The sequence below is a fragment of the Embiotoca jacksoni genome, unplaced genomic scaffold, assembly GCF_022577435.1.
Source record: "Embiotoca jacksoni isolate LCO1_2020_lvr unplaced genomic scaffold, fEmbJac1.0.p SCAF_39, whole genome shotgun sequence".
In the NCBI taxonomy this organism is placed as follows: domain Eukaryota; kingdom Metazoa; phylum Chordata; class Actinopteri; family Embiotocidae; genus Embiotoca; species Embiotoca jacksoni.
The window spans coordinates 1,432,900-1,457,964 of NW_027185391.1; the positions used below are offsets into that span (position 1 = coordinate 1,432,900).

General features: G+C 45.1%; 2 protein-coding genes across 2 annotated transcripts; both read right to left on the minus strand.

The window, feature by feature from the left end:
• Positions 1 to 8,329: 8,329 nt before the first annotated feature.
• On the minus strand, positions 8,330 to 15,034 carry LOC138208541 (aldehyde dehydrogenase, dimeric NADP-preferring-like). Its single transcript, XM_069166501.1, has 10 exons — positions 14,677 to 15,034; positions 13,756 to 13,939; positions 13,444 to 13,675; positions 12,103 to 12,188; positions 11,671 to 11,879; positions 10,549 to 10,666; positions 10,337 to 10,478; positions 10,095 to 10,261; positions 9,883 to 9,982; positions 8,330 to 8,948 (listed from the first exon to the last, which is right to left on the minus strand). The coding sequence occupies exons 2-10, from the start codon at positions 13,909 to 13,911 to the stop codon at positions 8,635 to 8,637; spliced, it is 1,524 nt and encodes a 507-aa protein (XP_069022602.1). The 5' UTR covers positions 13,912 to 13,939; positions 14,677 to 15,034; the 3' UTR covers positions 8,330 to 8,634.
• An 84-nt stretch (positions 15,035 to 15,118) lies between these two features.
• LOC138208543 (aldehyde dehydrogenase family 3 member A2-like) lies at positions 15,119 to 24,531 on the minus strand. The gene is made up of 11 exons (XM_069166502.1): positions 24,429 to 24,531; positions 22,791 to 22,957; positions 21,458 to 21,689; positions 20,071 to 20,156; positions 19,777 to 19,985; positions 19,539 to 19,656; positions 18,775 to 18,916; positions 17,797 to 17,963; positions 17,602 to 17,701; positions 17,290 to 17,528; positions 15,119 to 15,570 (listed from the first exon to the last, which is right to left on the minus strand). Exons 2-11 carry the CDS (start codon positions 22,950 to 22,952, stop codon positions 15,556 to 15,558), a joined length of 1,470 nt encoding a protein of 489 aa, XP_069022603.1. The 5' UTR covers positions 22,953 to 22,957; positions 24,429 to 24,531; the 3' UTR covers positions 15,119 to 15,555.
• Between the last annotated feature and the right edge of the window lie 534 nt (positions 24,532 to 25,065).

Genomic DNA, 25,065 nt, shown 5'->3' on the forward strand with positions numbered 1-25,065 from the left:
AATAAACACGCCCGTCCACTACCGCTAAACGTGAAATAAACACGCCCGTCCACTACAACTAAACCTGAAATAAACACGCCCGTCCACTACAGCTAAACCTGAAATAGACACGCCCGTCCACTACAACTAAACGTGAAATAAACACGCCCGTCCACTACAGCTAAACCTGAAATAGACACGCCCGTCCACTACAACTAAACGTGAAATAAACACGCCCGTCCACTACAGCTAAACGTGAAATAAACACGCCCGTCCACTACAACTAAACCTGAAATAAACACGCCCGTCCACTACAGCTAAACCTGAAATAGACACGCCCGTCCACTACCGCTAAACGTGAAATAAACACGCCCGTCCACTACAACTAAACCTGAAATAAACACGCCCGTCCACTACAGCTAAACGTGAAATAAACACGCCCGTCCACTACAACTAAACCTGAAATAAACACGCCCGTCCACTACAACTAAACGTGAAATAAACACGCCCGTCCACTACAACTAAACGTGAAATAAACACGCCCGTCCACTACAGCTAAACGTGAAATAGACACGCCCGTCCACTACCGCTAAACGTGAAATAAACACGCCCGTCCACTACAACTAAACGTGAAATAAACACGCCCGTCCACTACAGCTAAACGTGAAATAAACACGCCCGTCCACTACAACTAAACCTGAAATAAACACGCCCGTCCACTACAGCTAAACGTGAAATAGACACGCCCGTCCACTACAGCTAAACGTGAAATAGACACGCCCGTCCACTACAGCTAAACGTGAAATAGACACGCCCGTCCACTACAACTAAACGTGAAATAGACACGCCCGTCCACTACAACTAAACGTGAAATAAACACGCCCGTCCACTACAACTAAACGTGAAATAGACACGCCCGTCCACTACAACTAAACGTGAAATAAACACGCCCGTCCACTACAACTAAACGTGAAATAAACACGCCCGTCCACTACAACTAAACGTGAAATAAACACGCCCGTCCACTACAACTAAACGTGAAATAAACACGCCCGTCCACTACAACTAAATGTGAAATAAACACGCCCGTCCACTACAACTAAACGTGAAATAAACACGCCCGTCCACTGCAGCTAAACCTGAAATAAACACGCCCGTCCACTACAGCTAAACGTGAAATAGACACGCCCGTCCACTACAACTAAACGTGAAATAAACACGCCCGTCCCTACAACTAAACGTGAAATAAACACGCCCGTCCACTACAACTAAACGTGAAATAAACACGCCCGTCCACTACAGCTAAACCTGAAATAAACACGCCCGTCCACTACAGCTAAACGTGAAATAAACACGCCCGTCCACTACAACTAAACGTGAAATAAACACGCCCGTCCACTACAACTAAACGTGAAATAAACACGCCCGTCCACTACAACTAAACGTGAAATAAACACGCCCGTCCACTACAACTAAACGTGAAATAAACACGCCCATCCACTACAACTAAACCTGAAATAAACACGCCCGTCCACTACAGCTAAACGTGAAATAAACACGCCCGTCCACTACCGCTAAACGTTAAATAAACACGCCCGTCCACTACCGCTAAACATGAAATAAACACGCCCGTCCACTACAACTAAACGTGAAATAAACACGCCCGTCCACTACAACTAAACGTGAAATAAACACGCCCGTCCACTACAGCTAAACCTGAAATAGACACGCCCGTCCACTACAGCTAAACGTGAAATAGACACGCCCGTCCACTACAACTAAACGTGAAATAAACACGCCCGTCCACTACCGCTAAACGTTAAATAAACACGCCCGTCCACTACCGCTAAACGTTAAATAAACACGCCCGTCCACTACCGCTAAACATGAAATAAACACGCCCGTCCACTACCGCTAAACGTTAAATAAACACGCCCGTCCACTACAACTAAACGTGAAATAAACACGCCCGTCCACTACCGCTAAACATGAAATAAACACGCCCGTCCACTACCGCTAAACATGAAATAAACACGCCCGTCCACTACCGCTAAACGTGAAATAAACACGCCCGTCCACTACCGCTAAACGTGAAATAAACACGCCCATCCACTACAACTAAACCTGAAATAAACACGCCCGTCCACTACAGCTAAACGTGAAATAAACACGCCCGTCCACTACCGCTAAACGTTAAATAAACACGCCCGTCCACTACCGCTAAACATGAAATAAACACGCCCGTCCACTACAACTAAACGTGAAATAAACACGCCCGTCCACTACAACTAAACGTGAAATAAACACGCCCGTCCACTACAGCTAAACCTGAAATAGACACGCCCGTCCACTACAGCTAAACGTGAAATAGACACGCCCGTCCACTACAGCTAAACGTGAAATAAACACGCCCGTCCACTACCGCTAAACGTTAAATAAACACGCCCGTCCACTACCGCTAAACATGAAATAAACACGCCCGTCCACTACAACTAAACCTGAAATAGACACGCCCGTCCACTACAGCTAAACGTGAAATAGACACGCCCGTCCACTACAGCTAAACGTGAAATAGACACGCCCGTCCACTACAACTAAACGTGAAATAAACACGCCCGTCCACTACAACTAAACGTGAAATAAACACGCCCGTTCAGGTTTAAATGGGTGAGCAGACAGTTTGTCTCCAGTCTGACAGCAGGACGTCCTCTGCAGGGACTAACTGTCCTGATGGACGTCCGCTGTAGTGACTAACAGTCCTGATGGACGTCCTCTTCAGGGACTAACGGTCCTGATGGACGTCCTCTTCAGGTACTAACGGTCCTGATGGACGTCCTCTTCAGGGACCAACGGTCCCGATGCAGGTGACCAGAGGTTGGAGAGTCAAACGGAGGGACGGCACATTAAAGGGACATTCCACAACCTGTGGCGTTCTGCCAGCTCTCAGGTCTCTGACAGCTGATCTGAGTCCAGCTCCTGTTGACACTAATGAAGTGAGACAGAGTTGATTGGAGCAGGTGAAGACAGGGAGGACTGAATCACTGCTGGACAAACATACGAAGCACTGACGGCTTCGATTTCAGCCTCCAGAGGTGAAATGTGGAGCAGCAGCTTCCTGTTGGCAGGAACTCACCAGACCATCTTCACGAGTCCTCGGATTAGAAATTATAGGAAAATTCTTGAGACGTTTTCTAAGAAGTTGAGAGTAGATCCTTGTAAAGATAAAAGTTCTTCATAAACATGTTCACAGAGCTCCTAATGAGATAAAGGGGGCGGATCAGAGAGGAAGACTTTAAGAGGAAGAAGAGTTTCTTCATCAGAGCAGAAAACTGCTGACGTCCAGCGAGCTCAGAGAAATATAGTTGAGACTGAATGAGGTTGAGGAACGTGTCCAGATTGTCTGCAGGATGTTTGTGGAGGATCAGAGACGTCTCTTCTCCCACCAACAACACATGAAAGTGATGAAGATGTTTGCTGCACTTCATTTAACTTCCACTGGAGGTCACTGTCCATTCTGTCCCTTTATCACCAAGAGGGCATTTTTTTCAATCAACCAATCACATCGTTTAAAAGGATGCGTCACCTAGCAACGGGGTGGACCACACCTCCTCACTGAGATCAGGGTTTCTGTCCTTTCCTGGATCAGAGTTCCTGAATCTCTCCTGGATCAGAGTCCTGACTAGAAGAGCCTCAGATTTATTAAAGTCATTCTGTGGTAGAAAATCTTCCCTGATCAAACCGTTAAAGTCACCGGCAGCAGAACAACTCGAAACTAAAGTGGTTTCCTGTGAAAGTCATGAACTTGTGTCGTGTCCAGACTTTATTAACTAAACGACGGGAGGAACGAGGACGGCAGTTTCCTTTTCTTAGGTTTATAAGCAGAAGCCTGAATCTGTGGAGCTATTAAGTGATAAAGCTGTCAGTGCGGAGCTTAGCGGAGCGTCTGACAGGAGCAGGGGATCCTCATGCTAATGGGACCCTTTAAAAAAAGACTGAGGCCAACTACACCAGTCTGTTTATCATGATGGGCTACAACTGGAGTAAACAGACTGTCACAACTTTTCATACTTATATTGTTATGCAGACACAAGGAAAGGACCCAAACACACAACTACACATGAATAAAGATAAAGACAAGAGACCATCCCAGTGTTCCAGTATTCAAACTAAAATACTATCTAGTACGCCAGAAACAGATTTAGTACGTCTCAATTATTAAACGTAGCATGTTGAAAGTACCAGGATGTTGTACTACATCTGCAGTCTGCAGGTCAGCATGATACTCTGGAAGTTCTGACCCACAATCCTCTGCAGAGACAGTTGGTGGCGCTGAAGCTCCGCCCACAAAAGGAAGAAGAAGAGGAAGAAGAAGAAGAGGAAGAAGAAGAGGAAGAATAAGAAGAGGAAGAGGAAGAGATATTAAAATGAAGTTTGTTCCAAATCACATCCTCTTTCTTTTTACTACAAACGTTGCGCTACAGATGGCGATGGATACGACCAAGAGGGTCAAAGGTCGAGATGCATTTCTATGATGCAGTAGTATGTCCCAGTTGTACACATACTACATGTAACACTACATAGTTTGTAAGAGCAGCTGTAGTCTGTACTAAATGTAAAAATAAATATTATGCGATTCAGAACGCAGCGCATGTGATTTTCAAAATAAACAGGAAATGAACCTGAAAGTAAAAACAGACTTAACTTTGAGGGTGAATTCAGATATATATATATGTTTGGACAGTAAAAGTTTGGACACACCTTCTCATTCAATGGTTTTTCTTTATTTTTATTTTTTTCTACATTGTAGATTAATATTGAAGATATCAAAACTATGAAGGAACACATGTGGGACTATGTGGAAAACAAAAAAAGTGTTGAACAAACCAGAATATGTTTTATATTTTACATTCTTCTAAGTAGCCACCTTTTGCTTTGATAACAGCTTTGCACACTCTTGAGATTCTTTCAATCAGCTTCATGAGGTCGTCACCTGGAGTGGTTTTCAGTTAACAGGTGAGCCTTGTCAAGAGTTCATTTGTGGAATTTCTTGCCTTCTTAATGTGTTTGAGAGCATCAGTTGTGTTGTGCAGAGGCAGGGTTGGTGCACAGCTCTCTACAGTGAATAAGTTTATTCAATGACAGTTGTAATCCATGTTATGGCACGAACCACTCAACTAAGTAAAGAGAAACGACAGTCCATCATTACTTTAAGACAGGAAGGTCAGTCAATCCAGAACATTTAGAGAACTTTGAATGTATCCTCAAGTGCAGTCGTGAAAACCATCAGACGCTCTGATGAAACTGTCTCTCATGAGGACCGCCCAGGACAGGAAGACCAAGAGTTACCTCTGCTGCTGAGGATAAATTCATTAGAGTTACCAGCCTCAGAAAATGCAAATTAACAGCACCTCAGATTAGAGGCCACATAAATGCTTCGCAGAGTTCAAGTAGCAGACACATCTCAACATCAACTGTTCAGAGGAGACTGCATGAATCAGGCCTTCATGGTCCAATTGCTGCAAAGAAGCCGCTACTGAGGAAGAAGAAGAAGAAGAAGAGACTTGATTGGGCCAAGAAACACAAGGAATGGACATCAAACCAGTGGAAATCTGGACTTTGGTCTAATGAGTCCAGATCTGAGATTTTTGGTTCCACCCACCGTGTCTTTGTAAGACACAGAAAAGCTGAGCGGATGGTTTCTACATGTGAGGTTCCCACCGTGAAGCACGGAGGAGGAGGTGTGATGGTGTGGGGGGGAGGGGGGTTTACTGGTGACACTGTTGGTGATTTATTCAGAATTCAAGTCATACTTAACCAGCATGGCTCCCACAGCATTCTGCAGCGACATGCCATCCCATCTGGTTTCAGCTTAGTGGGACCAGCATTTGTGTTTCAACAGGTCGACGACCCCAAACACACCTCCAGGCTGAAGGGCTGTTTGACCAAGAAGGAGAGCGATGAGTGCTGCGTCAGATGACCTGACCTCCACCATCACCGACCTAAACCCAATGAGACGGTCTGGGATGAGTTGGACCGCAGAGTGAAGGCAAAGCAGCCAACGAGAGCTCAGCACCTCTGGGAACTCCTTCAGGACTGTTGGAAAACCATTCCAGGAAAAAGGTGGCTACTTGGAAGAATCTAAAATATAAAACATTCTGGTTTGTTGAGCATTTTTTTTTGTTTACCACATAATTCCATGTGTTCCTTCATAGTTTGGATGTCTTCAATATAAATCTACCATGTAGAAAAAAATAAAAAATTAAGAAAAAACATTGAATGAGAAGGTGTGTCCAAACCTTTGACTGCTACTGTAGAATAAAATATATATATATATCACATCACATATATATATATCATATATATATATATATATATATATCATAAATATGATACATACAGTGGTGTGAAAAAGTGTTTGCCCCCTTCCTGATTTCTTTTTTTTTTGCATATCTGTCACACTTAAATGTTTCAGATCATCGAACACATTTAAATATTAGTCAAAGATAACACAAGTAAACACAAAATGCAGTTTTTAAATGAAGGTTTTTATTATTAAGGGAGAAAAAAAACATATATATCAGACAAGATATACATATACACACACACACACACACACACACACACAAGATATATAAATATAAATTAATAATCAAGAAGGGCAGCTATTTAAATGGTCCAGGAAATCAAATGAAGACAAGCACTCAACATGAGATAAGAAAACAAAGAAAGCAGCAGAGAAACCAACTCGGTGGCTACAGAGCTCCTCCTGACAGGAATCCACACTCATCACATGTACAATAAAATATCACAGCCTACAGTAGCCTTTAACATATAATGGAGGTGGATGACACTGTTGCCTGATGGCCTACAGATCCCTCTGCATCCTTTACTGCTGCTCCAGAGCACGCTGCTTTGACGGCATCATAAAAACTGAACATGACTCAGATGAATATCAGCATTTTTATCACCTTCTCTCTTCTCTTGTCTGATTCGTAGAGAAGTAAGAGAATCAACCCTGAAAAGATTAAAGTGATGGAGCAGCTTTATAACTTCATATAAAAGCCAATAAAGATAAACATGAATTGACTGTAGTGTTGTCAGCTCTCTGTGCACTACCACAGCTCTCTGCCGCCACCTGGCGGCTACTCACAGTATGCCTCCATTGTAGTGCAGCTGCAGAGCCAACGACTTAGACAGAAACACGTCATATCACCAAGAGACATCTGCATCCACATGCAGCTTCACTTCCCAGACAAACCCTGAACTCTTTGTTCAGACATGTGATAGGTGTAACACACATGACCACAAAAACACATTACAATGCAGCAATGATTGTATGTACTAGTGTGTAGTGTAGTTTAAACCTTTCCAGAGTCCTGCAGTAAACACTCACTTCATGAAGTTTAGTTTGTGTTGAAAGTGTTAAAGGAGGATTTATTGCCGGAGTTTTGAATTTGACTGCATCACTTTAAGCTGTTTATTCAGACACGATAACAATGCAAACGTAAATATGATCCTGACACGTTTCTTGTTCTTTTTGGTCGCATCAATCCACAAAACATTTATCTAACAGCCCTCTGGTTGGTCATGTGATCTTTATCAAACTGTGTTCTCCTGATGGTGGACTCATGAACATCAACATGAAGCAGTGTGAGAAGCCTTTCTTGTGGAATATTACATGACATGCTGACTGTTGTTGTCCTCTCCTGTGGAGAGTAACACTGGTTCATTTGTACAAACTCCGACTCACTTCCACAAACACAAGCAGCCCAGAGTCTGATGCATCTTCCTTGGAATAAAACAAAAAACACCTGATGATCATCCCGCTAATTGAAAACACCCGACTCTGATTTCACCTTCAAATTAGCTAATAATCTTAAAGACTTGCCACTCAGATATGAAATATTTGTATGTTTTTCTCAATAAATAAAAGACTAAGTGTAATATTTTGGTCTCAGTTAATTCATTGTTTTTTTTTAATCTACTTTGAGGACTTGTGTGAAGATCTGATGATGTTTCAGGTCATATTGATGCAGAAATATCAAAGGGTTCACAAACATTGAAGTAAATGATTCATCATCTAATTAATCACAGTCAGCTTAATGAAGTGAATTAAATACAAATAGTGACCTCTGGTGGCCATAACAGTGATAGACTGTAAAAGTCAGGAGGCAGAAGAGTCGTATTTAGTGTAAGTTATTAAATATATTCTGTGTATTTGTCCCCAGATTTGACTAGATAACAGTTCATAATATCCATGAAGGAATCCATTCAAGTTAAACATTGCTTGGAAAAAAAAGGATCTTTAAACTTTGTTTTCAGTGCTGAAATAAAATGTGAAATCATCATATACTGTATGAACAAATCTTTTAATTTTGGAACGAAAGCAAAATACACTAATGTTTTCCTAAAAATGTAAATGTTAACTTTTAAAAAAGAAGGATGAGGGAGGAGTGTTTAACTCACCGAAGGACATCCGATACAAAATAAGACAGCAAATAAAGTTATCTATATCTATCTAATAAAGGTTATCTTCCTCTTTATCTTTAAAACATCTGAATATGAAACAGGATTTAATGTGTGTTGTGGACACGAAGATCATTGCAGCAGGCACTTAGTTTGGTCTTTGTACAGGAAGTTAGAGTTGGACTGTCTCTAGTTGTAGAAGCCTCTCCAGTACCAGCAGGTGCAGTTGAGGCCTGCAGCGATGAGCAGGATGACCAGCAGGGTGATGAAGAGGCCGCAGCCGATGACGGTGGCGATGACGGCCCACACCAGCGTCCTCTTGGACATGTCGATCAGAGGCGACTTCAGGGCCATCCGCACCCGCTGCGCCCGCCGCCGGTTCTGAGGAGGGTACCGGGCCAGGTTGACGCTCTCCATGCCCAGCGAGCGGACCAGACACGCCCTCTGGTGGCTCAGCTGGTCGAAGGTGTGTTTGCCGTGGTAGCGGCCCATACCGCTCTGACCTGGAGGGGCGACACAGGTGAACGTCAGGATGCTTCTCACATGGTTCATGTGAGAAAAAACACCACAAAATGTGGGATGTCAGACATCCACATCCGAACGAAGACTTTGAAATGTAAACTTCACAAAGAAAAAAAGCAGGCTGCAGCTGATGATGGTCCGGACCAAAATAAAAGCTGCGTTCGACTAGCCAACTTTGCTGAGGAACGTTCCTCAGTGAGTGACGTGACCTGGAAGTACATACGTGTCAGCCATAGTAAGAGCTGTTTGAATTCTTCAAATGCTGAGGAAAGGAGCTTCAGTGCTTCTTTTCTCATCTCCTTTACCGGAGGATACACCAGATAGGAGACAACGCTGTCCCACAATTCTTTGCGGCAGCAACATTTAATGCTGCTACGAGCAGAGATTTGACGCTTAACATGTGATGCGCATATAATTATAATTCCTGTCGATAAATATGAGGACAGGAGGGTGAACGAGCGCAACAACCTCCGAAAAAAAAACCCATGTTGACAGGACGAACATCTGGACAAAGACTGACCGTCAGGACGAAGACTGACCGTCAGGACTTAAATGAATTTCTAAACAGTAAACAGGAATCACATCGCAACAATCTGCTATTGTTTCCCACCAAAAGCCATTTAGTGCCATTACTGAACGTGTTTCCTCTGTCCAAAAATAACATGTATCGATCTCGTATGCTGCCAATACCGTCGTCCATTTCGGGAGCCTTTACGCAGCGACTGGTTGCATCAATGTCACCAAGATGGAAACTAAGTGCAAACAGCTCCAACAGCATTACTGGCATTATTGATTAGCTTGTTCTGTTCGACTCAACAGTCAAACACCCAAAATAATTCCATCAAACTTAGAAAAGAGCAAGTGATGATACACTGATGATACACTTCACACAATAACAGTTTAAAGCATTCTTACCAACACCACCAAACGGCAGAGAGCTGAGTGTGTAGTGCATCATCACATCGTTGACTGTGACTCCTCCACTCGTGGTCTCTTCAATCATCCTCTTTATCGCCTTGGAGGAGGAGGAGGAGGAGGAAGGGGTGGGGGGGCAAACCGAGATAACACGTGAAGAAGAGCTGGACACATTAAAAGCTGCTCCAGGACGTCTTGCAGCTGCAGCTCACCTTCTTGTCGGAACAGAAGATGTAGAGCGCCAGCGGCTTCTCTCTCTCGTTGATGAAGTGGATGGCGTCGTCCATGTCACTCACAGTCACGATGGGCAGCAGAGGGCCGAAGATCTCCTCCTGCATCAGCCTGGAGTGGGGCGGCACGTCCTTCAGCACCGTCGGGGCTTTAAGGGCAACATGGGCGGGCATTAAACAGAAATACAAACCGTGATCCCCATGAACGAGGAGGATCTTCCTACCGATGTAGCGCAGCGAGGAGTCGCTCTGTCCTCCCACCACCGGCGTGTATCCCTCCATCAGACCCACGACTCTGTTGAAGTGACGCTGGTTGACTATGCGGCCGTAGTCAGGCGAGCATTTGGGATCGGCGCCGTAAAATTCCTGCGTGAAAAAGGTGTCGATAAAAGCTCGGCACTGTGCGTACGTGATGTCAGGTGAGGTGAACTGTTACCAGGAGAGTTTGCCGGACGCACTCCACCACCCGGCCCTGGATGCAGGGTTCACACAGGATGTAGTCCGGAGCGATGCACGTCTGGCCGCAGTTCACGAACTTTCCCCAGGTGATGCGACTGCACACACAATTTACACCGTGTTCATTTACACTTCAATGTTCCAGAGTTTACAGGCTTGAAAGACATCACATGCAGGTACATTTACGAACACAAAGCAAAAACCACAACCAGCAAATCCAACCACAGCTGAAGGTTTGTGTTGGTCCCTGAACAATCTCCACTTCTGTAGGAAAAAAGACTCAAAGCCTGGAAAGGTTTTGTGTGTTGGACTCTTACAGAGAAGACCGTGTGCAGCACAGTGTTTTCCTGTGTAGTTGATAGAAAAGGTGTGCACACTGCTGTTGTTGGAGTCTTAAAATGTTTTTTAGCGGTTGAACTGGGAGGCTTTGTGCTTTCAAACAATGTAAACTTTGTCTATTTGGATTCAGAACGGGTCGGAGCCGTTCACAACGGGGTGATGAAGCTGCAAACGTGAACACATTTGCATTGTTTCCTGTTCTTGTGATTTGTCTGCTTTCCAGGCAGAGCGGTTATTCTCACATTAACATGGACTGGTGACGCGTTCAGTGACGCTCAGACGTCTGAAAACCGGAATCATTAGCTAACAAAAAAAAAGGTCAGTGTTCAGCAGCTGTCTTCTAAATGAGAGCTAACAAACTAAAGTGTCAAAAAATAATGGCTACAAATTCTGAAGCAGGTTTTATTTCTCCTCTATCATTTTTTTTGTCCCATTCTGAAATGAATGAAAGCTGATGACTGCTGCTAATGTAGGAAATCTATCTTAAAACAATGGAACACTTTTGAAAACTGAGTAAAGTGGAGGAAAGTCCAGTTCTTTGGCTTATAAAATTAACTGAAAACCTGCAACCCATAGAACCAATATAATTTAATTCCTAAAGGATCATTTGCGTCAGTATTTCATAAATCATCATATATAGTGATGATTTGCTGCATGCTGCAGGCGTAGCAGCTGCAGCAGGTAAATCTGCTGCCGCCCATCGCCATGGTTACGCATCCTCACAGCTGCAGCCTGCCATTCAGTTCGGAGAAGTGATGTTTACCGGCAGGCGACCCTGATGTCGCAGTCCTTGTCGATGTAGCAGGGGCTCTTGCCGCCCAGCTCCAGGGTCACCGGGGTGAGGTGGCGGGCTGCGGCCTCCATCACCAGTTTGCCCACCGTGCTGCTGCCGGTGTAGAAGATGTGGTCGAAGCGGAGCCGCAGCAGCTCCTGGGCCTCCGACACGCCGCCGGTCACCACCGGGTACAGATCCTGGAAATAAACAGAACAATGTTCATTATTTTATCTCTCTGTCCCTACAGATATAAAAGAAACACGGGACAACTGCCAAAAATATCAAGCATGCTTGAAAATGAGGCGCATTCCCGACACACTGAGGATGATGGAAGTCAGAAGCATCTGTGATGCACTGTGTTGGTACGAGGCTTCAACGGTACAACGTGATTCCACCAACAATAGCAGCCGGTGTTCAGACCTTGTCCAGATAGCGAGGCAGCAGCGCCCGGAGGAGGAGGGACGAGTACTCGCTGAGCTCCGACGGCTTCACCACAGCTGCGTCGCCTGCAGAGGAGAGAACACAGGTTTGTGTGAATGGGATGAGATCAGCGAGTGACGCAGAGCGGAGCAGTAGGAGGACGAGAATGCAGAGATGGGGGGGCAGCCAGATGAAGTCTCAACAGTTTCTCCAACGAGTCTTCTCAAAGCTGGGAAGTTTCACCTACATGCATATTTACTGAGATTTGTAGTAGCTCATAAAGAGAGAGAGCCGTTTTCAAAGTGGAAGGCAGACTGAAGAGGTCCGGTACTAAAATCTATATAATAAATCAACTCAAAAATGTAAACCTGCTCTTTAAAGACAAAAAAAAACTGCAATAAATCAATCAGTAAATCAAAATGTGTATTTTTCGTTTAAGAAGGAATTATTAAGTGATTTTAGTTCAAACTCAGCAACGGGTAACTCTAACTGTCTCTGCAGCTGTAACCATGGATCCATGAAAGAATATGTAAATATCTCAATATATCTAATTACACCTTAAATACAAATTATATTACGTACTCAGAAGAGAGTGAACATGCGCAATAATCTCTTCACATAAATCCCTTAAATTGTCTGATATAACGTCCTTTCTGTTGTCAACTTAGAGGACAGGTCGATCTGAAATTCACTCAGGAGCCAAAAACCGTTCAGAAGCAGAAGCAACAAACTTCAGAATAAAATGGGATTGTTTTTTACCCTAATGTTACATTAATCTGAATAAAGGTTATGATGATGTCGAAACACATTCTGTCCCCATGAGTTGAGTTAGCTAAGAAATGGCACATTAATTATCCAACATTTATTCTGATCATTAGACCACATTCCTGAAGATGTTTATCTGGAAGTCATTAGTGACTGGAACAGAGACACTGTTCGGTTTGTCCTCCACTAACTCCTGAGGGAGTGTGAGGCTCCAACATGTCCAACTGCTGAGAGGTTAATGTACAGCAGCTTTTTATTAAAGCTTTTTTTTAACCTAAAATGAGCATCAGGATGCTCCACTGATGAAGGTGGTTGAAGTGAACCCAAACAGAAAAATCTAAACAATGAGCGGAAACATATAAGAAAACTCCACAGAGCTGAAGGAACCGCAGAATTGAACAAGAATGATAGTTTTTGATGAATACATGGACGTCTTGTGTTTATCTACAGCTGACCTGAGGTCTGATAACTAATCATGTGTGGCCGTGCAGAGGCTTTGCGTCACTGCCGGTGGGACTGAAGCAGGGGATGTGGATGAAGATGTTTTGAGGGACTGGAGACAGGAAGGCTGCCTACCTGCAGCGATGGCTCCGACCAGCGGCAGCAGCGTGACGGCCCAGGGGTAGTTCCAGGCCCCGATGATGAGCACCACTCCCAGAGGCTCCGGCTGCACGTACACCTCGTCCGAGATGGTGAGCAGGTTCTTCTCCACCGGCCGGGGAGCCGCCCACTCCGCCAGCTTCTCCACGGCCAGTTTGATCTCATTCTCGATGCCGATGAGCTCCAGGAGCGGCGTGTCGTACTGGCTCTGTGAGGAACCCAGCACACCTGTCAGTTCAGGAGAAAGCATGAAAAGAGCTTCTCCACGTGTGTCCTGTGACCACTCACCCTGTTGATGTCCTGTTTGAGGGCAGCGGAGATCTCCGTCTCCTTCTCCGTGAGCATCGTCTGCAGGGCGTGAAGCTGCTGCAGCCTGAACTCCAGCGGCCGAGTCCTGCCGCTGAGGAAGGCCTCTCTGGCCCGCTGCACCGCCTGCCTCTCCATGCACACACCTGCACACACCTGCACACACCTGCACCCCCGCCACGCACAATCCATCATCCCCTTCAATCATATACTTCATCTGCAAAAATCAACCTCATCTCTCAGCGAGACCGTCCCAAGCAAAAGCTTTAAAACCCGAGAAGAAAACATTTCAAATCACAGCCTTCAATTCAACACGGTCAGATTTCACACAGACAACTCAAACTGGTTCGAGGTTCTGTTGGACTGAAAACTGAAGGAAGTGTGTTTTTTTGTGCAATTTTAAACTTTTCATTTAAAGTTCAGGACAGCTGCCATTAAACCGGTGAACGGAGTGAGACCGTGTTGCCTGATAAAACCTAAACTGACGAAACGAAAGGGGAATACTGTGTCCTAAAACGTGATTTAAATATCATCTGAATTAATGACTCTTATTTCCACTCCTTGTTTTCTCCCTTTGCTCGGTTCATGTCCAGCAGCCTGCAGACAAAATAACTGGCTTTTAACTACTTTTTTTGTTTTTTTAATCTTATGAAGTCTTGTTTTACAGATAAAGAAGTCCATATAAAGCTCACACTGGCGCGTGCCTTAACCAATAGAAACATCTGTTTACCGGAGATTAAACAGCTCTTCAAGCCGATATCTTAATTTGGAGACATGATGTTAAAAGTGATCATTCAGAAAACACAGCGGCTGCTGGAAGCTGTAAATGTGTATTTTATATTTAACCTGCGACCTTTGTTCATTGAATGGATGTAAATGAATGTAGACGTATTAAAAACTCACCACAGTCCGGAGGAGCTCGGCTCAAAAACACATCCAGCAGGTTCTGGATCCAATATTATCCGAATCACTGATCTGATCCCGCAGCGGTTCCGACTCACCGACCGACCACCAGACTCTCTGTGCACCGCTCAGCGCTCCCGCTGCTCAGGGATCAGTTTACTGGCTGTGACCTGCAGCGTTGTTCAGACCGCCTCCAAACACTGGGCTACTTCATGACGTCATCATCATCATCATCATCATCATCATCTGCCTGCTCCTGTTTGTTTCTTCTTTACAGCAGAGTTGAACTAATTTTTGACTTCATGTCTCTTCATAACATCCAATCAGTCACAGCATCATAAATTACATGAACCTTGGGATCTCAATAACATGCTCATAAATAAATAAATAAATAAGCAACTTTATACGAGGCAAACAACAAAGATCAAAAGTCACCCAATGATTTATGTATTGTGAACTTTTTTCTTGATGTTTAATTGCAGACAGTTTGGATGACAATAAGACGTTATAAAGAACCGGCACCATTAAAGTCAGACAGAATATGCAATGATGGATCACCATGTTAAAGCAGTTACATTCTGAGATTTGTATAATGTGAATTTATAGAATATTTATAGATTTTTACAAAAGACATTTCTATAAAATGGATGTAAAATGATTAAAACTTCAACAGCAGCCTAAAAAAAAAAAAATTAGTTGAAAAAACATTTTTAAATGAGTAAAACTATCTACATGAATGGGACAATATGGACCAGTGAAGGTAAATGTTTCACTGTAGGACGTTCGCTGCGAGGCGGTCCCACCATCACCTGCACCAGCTGAGGGTCAAAGTTCAGCCCCCCCCCCCCCTCTCCCCCCCCAGGTCTCTGCTGCTCAGCCTCACCGCAGGAACCTCTGCAAGAAACAGGAGACAGGAGGCTGTTTGAACAGAGATGGCAGATAGGAGCCGTTCACAGGAGCACAACAAGGGTGGATGTCAACAAAGGTGGTGGGGTGGACCCAAACAAAGGAGGCCATTTAGACATGGAGAGTGAAGCATGCTGGGTAATTGAAGGGAGGGTAGATGAGGGGGCTTTATGTGGATAGATTTCCTGCACAACACCAAACATTGTGTGCAGGAGACAAAGCCATTGTTGTGTGAGGGGACGGGCCTGTGGGACGGTGGGTATGTGGGGTGGGGGTGGGGGGCACGGAGCCCATTATCTTGGGAACATGCGTGTTATCATTTACAAAGTTGTAAACAGCCACAACACAAATAATCCACGGGTTGAAAAACATGAATCAGAAACAGAACCGGTGTGAAGGTGAACGCGGTCCCGTCACTCGTTTCCTATCCTGCTCCCAACACGACTCCACTTTAGTTTTAACATGATTTCATCTGGAGCGTCAATCATTAACAGACAATCAGAAATTCCAGAACAACATCTGCTTCTGGAAGACAAATCATTACTGACATCTGACAGCTGTCGGCCAACACGTGGCTTTGTTGGGCAATAAGACCGAAGGTGGCGTTAGGGTCAAACACGTGAACATACTGAGCATGTTATGGCTCTGTAACAGAAAATAATAACTTCTACATCAGACATTAAAAAGACTTAAAAAACGTGTCAGTCACAATCTGGTGACGCAGTTTTAACCAGAAGAATGTGAAGTTAAATTGATGGACGAGCACAGACTACATTTACAGGCGTTTACACCTGCAGAACGTGACTACAGGGGGCGCTGTTGCAAGGATGTTACCCTTTAAGTAACTGGTTCTTTAAAAACAGAAAGAAAAGATATGTATTTAGATGAATATGTTGCATATTTCAGTGCAGATTGCAGGCACATATTGTCATAAAGAAAAGTGCCCCAGACGCTGATCTTCCCCTCCAGACCTCTGATGGAGGCTGTGTCTCATTCAACCTCTAAAGAAGCTGAAGTAAATAAGAAGTAGCTGAAAATCTGTGACAGAATATCACAAACTGTGACGCTTCTGTGGCTGGAAATAAAAAAATAAAAAATATCCAGCATTTATTGAATATTCAGTTGAAGTACTTAGAAAAATGTAAATGAATCCTGTGATACTGTTTGTTGCATGGTGGGGAACTGAAGACTAAACATTATCATCCAGTGAGCCGCTTCATGAGAGCTGTGAACACGTAGAGAAGTTATGTTGAACTGATCACTAACACGGAGAGACATTTTCCCTCCAAGACTTTCATATTGTTGCTCACACGTTTTAAGTCATGTGACACAAGAGAGTTCCAGTAAAGTTCATTTAGCTTTTTTCAAACTCTCCCCTGCATGTAAAAAGAAATGATGGTGGTGCTGGTTATGTATTTTGTCATTTGGTACTGGGACACGGAGATTCAGCTTCTAAAGCGTAACTGTAAAAATAATACTAATAATAATCAGAGAGGAAAGAAACACGGAGAGTTCAGTGTCCAATAATAAGATTTGAATGCAGTAATTCTGTTAATGAATCTCCTTCAAAGATTATTTATCAATAAACACGATTGTCACTAATTTCCTTTCAGGAAACTTCAGGACCACAACATAGATCATCTCTGACAACACAACCAAACCTGGTCTCCCTGTTTGGACCGGACCGGTAAAGTTGAGTTTCTTTACCTGAACCACAAACGCCGCCAGGCCGACCGCGGCAGCCAGCAGCGCCATGCGGCGCAGCCGGCCCACATTGACCTGCTTGAGCAGGAAGAAGCGAGCCCAGCCCAGTTTCTTGGCGGTGTGGGGGGGGTACCGCATGCTGTTAATGCCCTCCATCTTCAGCTGCTTGATCAGGCAGCTGCGCAGGTGGCTGAGCCGGTCGAAGCCGTGGCGGCTGTGGTAGCAGCCCATCCCGCTGTTACCTGAGGAGGAAGAGGTCCGTCAGAACCACAGAGTCAGAACCACCAGCTGGTGAGACGACAGAGAAACACTCACCGACTCCTCCGAAGGGGAGAGCGCTGACGGTAAAATGGACCAAACAGTCGTTGGCCAGCAGAGCTCCACTGGACGTCTCGGCTATCACTCTTTTAATCAGCTGTTGGTCAGCCAGGAGGAGAGACGGGAAGTCAAACAGAGCCCAGATCATCCAGAGTTTAAACCCCAGAAACAGGAAATAAACAGCCGCTGCACCTTGTTGTTGTGAGAGAAGACGTAGACCACCAGCGGCTTCTCTCTCTCGTTGATGAAGCGGATGGCCTCGTCCACGCCGGTCACAGTGATGATGGGCAGCAGAGGGCCGAAGATCTCCTCCTGCATCACGTTGGAGTCACCGGTCACATCCTTCAACACCGTGGGAGCTGAAGGAGACGAGACATGACCTCACTAAACTGTTGGATATACAGTTAAAGAAGGTTGAATGGAAGAGCCGGCTGAGGTGACCAGGACGCCCCCTGGAGGCTCCTTCAGGAAGGACACGGGGGGGTTATACTGTGTTCACTCTCTCCTGGAGAGGGGGAGGTGGGAGGGACTGGGACACCTGGACCACTGACGGCTGCTTCCATCATGTTTTCAGATAAACAGTGAAACAAATACACACAAGTACACACACACACACACACACACACACACACACACTGAGCTGAAGGTAATAAAGCATCTGAATGTTTCGTGTCTTCATTGAAACCTCGTTAAAGGTTTCCAGCGCTGGTGGGAAAAGTAAGTGAAGCCTTTCTAAGTGGTATCTGCTGCTTCGAGATGTTTAACCTCAGAGCAGAAAGACTCCTAAAAACACCGTCCTCAAGGAAATGCAGTTGTCTGCAAAAAACACATTGAAACATAGTGACCTGATGACGGAGAACCTTCACAGACAGACGGTACATTTAATAACTGGTTGGATGTCTTGCAGCTGTGTTGTTAACGTGTTTCCTTCAGCTCAGCCGGTCTGAGGACGTCACTGATACACTCGCTGACATGTTGGCTCATCATCCTGCTGGTCACCGAGTGATCCAGTCAGACTCCACCAACAACATGAAAAGTACAACCTGTTCAGAGACACATTTCAAGCTCACAGGTTGTGACTCCATCCTCTAAAAGACTCAACCACAGCCGACCCAGAAGATGAAGGTCCATTCGGGAGTGTCGGACTGCCGGCTCCAACACACCACGTACCGATGTAACACTGGGATTCATCCGCATCTCCACCCACAGCCACCGTGCTGCCCTCCATCAGCGCCATCACCCTCTTGAAGTGGCGCTGGTTGACGATGCGTCCGTAGTCCTCGAAGGTCTTCGGATTATCGGTGTAAAACTCCTGCAAAGTGTCACACGACGAGAGATTCGATCACAATAAGAGACCTCGAGAAAGAAAAGTTATGGAAGCTTTGTCCTAATAACTTTCTCATGGTGTTCGACTGAATAGCATTTACTGGGATTCATAAATGGAAATAGGAAGGTCGGTCTAACAGTTCAGAGAGCGTTCCTGTTACACAGCAGTTCAGTTGATCTCCATCAGCACCTGAGTTTCACTCATTTATGATGACACAGTGAATTCTAGCAGAGCGTACACATTAATGTTGAGTCATACTGGACTATGGAGACCTTTGAAATGCTTCAGAAAGTCAGAAGCAACGAGGAGATGAGCGGGGCGAGATGTTTTCTTTGTGTCACCGTGAGTTCGTCCCCCAGAGTCAGACTGTCAACACCGAGTTCCACCGGGACCTTCGGAGACTCTGAGCTGAAAACATTCGGTCCAAACCAGCAGAACTGTGGCGATGCAGCACGAGTTCTCCAGCTTTCACCTGCTTGTTGTCACCTGCTGGAGATGCTGATCGAGTATATATCATATATACTCGATCAGCATCTCCAGCTATATATATATATATATATATATATATATATAAATAAAAGATGTGCTTTTTGGATTTCAGACCAACCTTGATGCTCTTCTTGATTTCTTCCAGCACCATGTTCTGGATGCAGGGTTCACACAGGATGTAGTCCGGAGCGATGCACGTCTGACCACAGTTGACAAACTTCCCCCACGTGATGCGACTGGATTTGGAGAAAGAGGGAAGTTTTGAAACTCAGCCAGGACCTCTGCTGTGTGTCGGTTTGTTTTCTTGACGTTTCAGCGGAGTTCATTTTTCTGCTATTTTTACACACGAGACTGACCGACATGCTACAGTGATGTCGCAGTCCTTGTCGATGTAGCAGGGGCTCTTGCCGCCCAGCTCCAGGGTCACCGGGGTGAGGTGGCGGGCTGCGGCCTCCATCACCAGTTTGCCCACCGTGCTGCTGCCGGTGTAGAAGATGTGGTCGAATCTCTGCTTCAGCAGCTCCTGGGTCTCCGACACGCCGCCGGTCACCACCGGGTACAGATCCTACAGGGAGCGCATCATCATTAACACTCCCTGCATGCACAGAGACGTGTAAACACGTCATAATGCAACGCGGCAGGAGGCTCACCTCGTCCAGATACTGAGAGAGGAGTTCCTCCATGACCCGGGCGGAGTGAGAGCTGATCTCAGACGGTTTTATCACCGCTGCATTACCTGACAGATAGAAGACAGACACCGTGGCGGCACGATGGAAATCACGTCAAATATCTGTCACGTAACGAAACATTTTCACTGGTCACACCTGAAATGTAGCTCAGACCAAATATCATAACCACGATGTCTGACCGTCCCTGAACGCAGCATTGTTTGACAGAAGTGAAGCAACACACACTTCAGAGTTATGGTGCCTTTTATTATCTAAAGTCCAAATGTAAGTTAACAACAAAGTTTCATTAGTGTTTGTGAGTGCAAGTGTGTGAGTGTGAGGAAGAGGAAGAGGAAGAGTGAGGCAGCGGCCGTGCAGCTGCTAGATGGACGTGATCAGGTCAGAGCTGGTTGAGCAGGAGACACTGGGACTGTAGATGAACTCGTATATCATGACCCACATTTTGTGATTAAAAACTAAATTACACAGTTTTTGAAGGAAAGTAGAGTTTAGGATTATTTTGATTGCAGTGAAATAAATCTCAGATATTTGTCACCAGCTGTGGAGGATGAAACAGGACATTGTTTAAACCTCCAGATATTTAAATAGCCAACGTTCATCGCAACTGACAAATAAAGTTACAAAATGTGAGTGTGCTGGTGCGACTAAGGGAAAAAGTTTGGCACACCTGTACAACCAATAAAAACAGGTCATCTGGAGTCCAGCTGTCGCAGATGAAAAGAAATGTAGGAAATAAAATGCTTTTCCAAGAACACTGTAGTCCGACAATAAATGTTCACTTCATGAAACTTATAGAAAAAAAAACCAACATAATAAACCAGGCCACTTCTTTCAGATTCTTCTCATGTAGGAATCTATAAAATCATACTATTGATGTGTGCAGAATGCGTGAATAAAATAATGAACAGGTCAACCCAGCAGTCTTATAATGGCTCGGTCGAGACCTGCAAAACTTACTAATTCACACATTATGTTTTGTTTGTTTCAGCCGTCAAAGTATATAAAAAAAAATCACCATGGTTTATTTCTTTTTTTATGATGTTACTGTGCCGGACGATCTCAGGTCTGAGCAGATTTTGTTTCCGCTCAGTGGAGCTCGGCGGTTTCCTCCTTTTCTAGTATGTTAAGCTGAGATACGTTTTTATTTCAAGTTATCAATGTTCATAACTCTCAGCAAGAAACTGGTGAAGTACATTAAATGCTCAACTATTGCTTTAAAATGCCTCCTTCCTCTGTGATGGAAGTGTCTCTGTGTGACTGTGTGAAAATAAAATAAGTCTCTGCTGCTCCGCCACCGGCTGTGCCCGAAACACACACGAGTGCATCAATAGATGTGTCCATACGGTACCTGCAGCGATAGCAGCGACCAGCGGCTGCAGCGTGACGGCCCAGGGGTAGTTCCAGGCCCCGATAATGAGCACCACTCCCAGAGGCTCCGGCTGCACGTACACCTCGTCCGAGATGGTGAGCAGGTTCTTCTCCACCGGCCGGGGAGCCGCCCACTCCGCCAGCTTCTCCACGGCCAGTTTGATCTCTCCCTCCAGGCCCAGAGTCTCAAACAGCTCCGTCCCATGTTCGCTCTGAAAGCACAAAAAACAAAACCATGATCATTGGTTGCGTGTTGATATACGAGTCATAGTTTACATACGACTTCTATATTGATTTGTTCAGCAGAAGCACATTAATCACCGTGATTGTAAATGTGCTTCAGAGTTTAATCATGTGCTGCATCATGGAAATAAATGGTATTTACAGCGAACACGTTACCGTGTGTCGACCATCAGTTTGTTCAGAGGTCAAAGCGGTCCGGCTCCCTGCAGCACATCCACACTGTTCCTCACGGGTCATTTCTACTCATCAGTACATAACATAATCCACTAATAATTCAACTGTTTCACACGCTCACACAGACACGAGCGCTGTCTGTGACATTAGTCCTCATAATGAAGAACAAAACACACAATGTGGTGCCGTCATGATGGATATCGTGCAGACGATCTGCTCCTGCTTTAGTTTACAGTATCATTGTCACCGTACGTCTTCTTGAAGGAACAGGAGAACCACAATCTCATCAATAATAACCTATTTGGAGGATTTCAGTGATGGATATTTGAAGCACGCTCTTCTTCCAAACAGCTCAACGCTCTAAATTTGTATCTCAACCTGTTTAAATCTGTCAAAGAAATGCTGCACAGGTGCAATAGTGTTCTTCTGAAAGACATTTCATTAAAGTTGATAAAACACTGAGATTCTCTTCTGTTCGAGTGACATGTCGTCCCGCTCTGTGGTGCACAGCTGGAAGCTGATCTCATGCAGGCTTGCCTGTCGGGGTTTGTGGTCGTGCTTTAGACGTGTTTACTGGCAGTATTTGATGGAAATACTGCAACGAAGCCAACTGGATCAGCAACTTTAGAAACAAATACAAAACCACGAGCATCATAGAGATGTGTAATTTTCTGTGTCCTCAGTTCCATTTCCTGGTTCGCTGATGAACTTTGTAATAAAACTGTAGATTATTCAGGTTGAACACAGGTTGTTATCTCAGTTAACTGATGAGCAAAGGTGTTTCTATATTTGAGGAATAGTTTGATTTGGTTTGTCTGACTACAGAAGTAAAAATATGTGTGTTCATGGAGATCCTCCAGATTCTTGTGTTAGTAAGAACTATGATTTCCACCCACCTTGCCCAGGTCTCTCTTCGCCGCCTCCGTGATCTCCGTCCGTCTCTCGGACACGAAGCGCAGCAGGCCGGTCAGCTGGAGGACGCGGTGCTCCAGAGGTCTGCTCCTCCCCGTCTGGAAGGCCTTCCGGACCCGCTCCACCACCAGCTGTTCGCGGGACATCCTCCCTGGAGAGGCACGAAGACAACATCAAGCCCTCTGAACACTAATAAAACCCGTGGTCACGTGTTCTCCCAGCAGGTGTTCTATCGATCAGCTGTTTCACTCTCAACACTAATAAAACCCGTGGTCACGTGTTCTCCCAGCAGGTGTTCTATCGATCAGCTGTTTCACTCTGAACACTAATAAAACCCGTGGTCACGTGAGCTCCCAGCAGGTGTTCTATGATCAGCTGTTTCACTCTGAACACTAATAAAACCCGTGGTCACGTGTTCTCCCAGCAGGTGTTCTATGATCAGCTGTTTCACTCTGAACACTAATAAAACCCGTGGTCACGTGTTCTCCCAGCAGGTGTTCTATGATCAGCTGTTTCACTCTGAACACTAATAAAACCCGTGGTCACGTGTTCTCCCAGCAGGTGTTCTATCGATCAGCTGTTTCACTCTGAACACTAATAAAACCCGTGGTCACGTGAGCTCCCAGCAGGTGTTCGATGATCAGCTGTTTCACTCTGAACACTAATAAAACCCGTGGTCACGTGTTCTCCCAGCAGGTGTTCTATCGATCAGCTGTTTCACTCTCAACACTAATAAAACCCGTGGTCACGTGTTCTCCCAGCAGGTGTTCTATCGATCAGCTGTTTCACTCTCAACACTAATAAAACCCGTGGTCACGTGTTCTCCCAGCAGGTGTTCTATCGATCAGCTGTTTCACTCTGAACACTAATAAAACCCGTGGTCACGTGAGCTCCCAGCAGGTGTTCTATCGATCAGCTGTTTCACTCTGAACACTAATAAAACCCGTGGTCACGTGAGCTCCCAGCAGGTGTTCGATGATCAGCTGTTTCACTCTGAACACTAATAAAACCCGTGGTCACGTGTTCTCCCAGCAGGTGTTCTATCGATCAGCTGTTTCACTCTGAACACTAATAAAACCCGTGGTCACGTGAGCTCCCAGCAGGTGTTCTATCGATCAGCTGTTTCACTCTGAACACTAATAAAACCCGTGGTCACGTGAGCTCCCAGCAGGTGTTCTATCGATCAGCTGTTTCACTCTGAACACTAATAAAACCCGTGGTCACGTGAGCTCCCAGCAGGTGTTCTATGATCAGCTGTTTCACTCTGAACACTAATAAAACCCGTGGTCACGTGAGCTCCCAGCAGGTGTTCTATGATCAGCTGTTTCACTCTGAACACTAATAAAACCCGTGGTCACGTGAGCTCCCAGCAGGTGTTCTATCGATCAGCTGTTTCACTCTCAACACTAATAAAACCCGTGGTCACGTGAGCTCCCAGCAGGTGTTCTATCGATCAGCTGTTTCACTCTGAACACTGAAATAACTCGCGGATCAGTTTGACTTAGCTTGTTTGCTAACAGCGGTACAACGTAGCTGTACACCCTTTGAACCAGATGTGCTCGTGCTCAAAGCTGTGTAGTGTTAATAAAGCGCTTTGTATGTATATAATAAATAAGTTTTACCTTTCAAAGCTCCTCTTCCGCTCTGTTAACAGCTGCTAACGAATCAGTTTACAAAGTTATAATGTTTTGCTGTTAGTCACAGCCCAGCAGTGACGGCGCCATCGATTGGTCCCTTAGATGTGTCAATCAAGGAAAGCACCAATCAGCACAACGCACAGTCAACCGAGGGGCCGTCCTCCTCAACAACAACAACAAGAAGGCAGGCTGCAGTTAAAGGAGCCGGTTCACAGGCCTGCCAGCGGTCCGGGTGTGACCTGGACTTCACCCTGAACTGCAGAAGTTTTTGTTGTTTTTGGTTTGTGGTTGTAAAGATAGAAAAGTGGATGTTCTGCCAGTGAACGGTCAACTAGTCAAATAACTGCAGGTGTTCCAGGTATCCAAAATCATCAGCGGACAGACAACACATGCACCACTGACAGCTTGAATAACAGGAGACTGTGAATTATTAAGGTGACACCAAGAGCCAGTGGGGTTTAACCTACATAGTGCAATAATTATTTTCCAAACAGGAAACCCCAGCAGACGCACAGCGCCACCCACAGGCCGTTTCCTCGTGACAAATACTGCACAACGAAGTGGAACACCACTAAAATGATTCATTCATTTCACTTTATCAGCTGCAGACAACGCCTGCTGA

Bases quoted from the DNA above. Each gene is read 5' to 3' on its own strand.
- LOC138208541 (XM_069166501.1), bottom strand. From the start codon at position 13,911: ATGGAGAGGCAGGCGGTGCAGCGGGCCAGAGAGGCCTTCCTCAGCGGC. The intron at 11,880-12,102 runs GTCTGAACACCG...GTTTATTTCCAG, and splicing joins TGCCTCGCTATCTGGACAAG to GATCTGTACCCGGTGGTGAC. The intron at 10,479-10,548 runs GTAACAGTTCAC...TTTTTCACGCAG, and splicing joins GCGTCCGGCAAACTCTCCTG to GAATTTTACGGCGCCGATCC.
- LOC138208543 (XM_069166502.1), bottom strand. From the start codon at position 22,952: ATGTCCCGCGAACAGCTGGTGGTGGAGCGGGTCCGGAAGGCCTTCCAG. The intron at 19,986-20,070 runs GTGAGCCTCCTG...CGCTCCCTGTAG, and splicing joins TCTCTCAGTATCTGGACGAG to GATCTGTACCCGGTGGTGAC. The intron at 19,657-19,776 runs GTCAGTCTCGTG...CTCCAAATCCAG, and splicing joins GACATCACTGTAGCATGTCG to TCGCATCACGTGGGGGAAGT.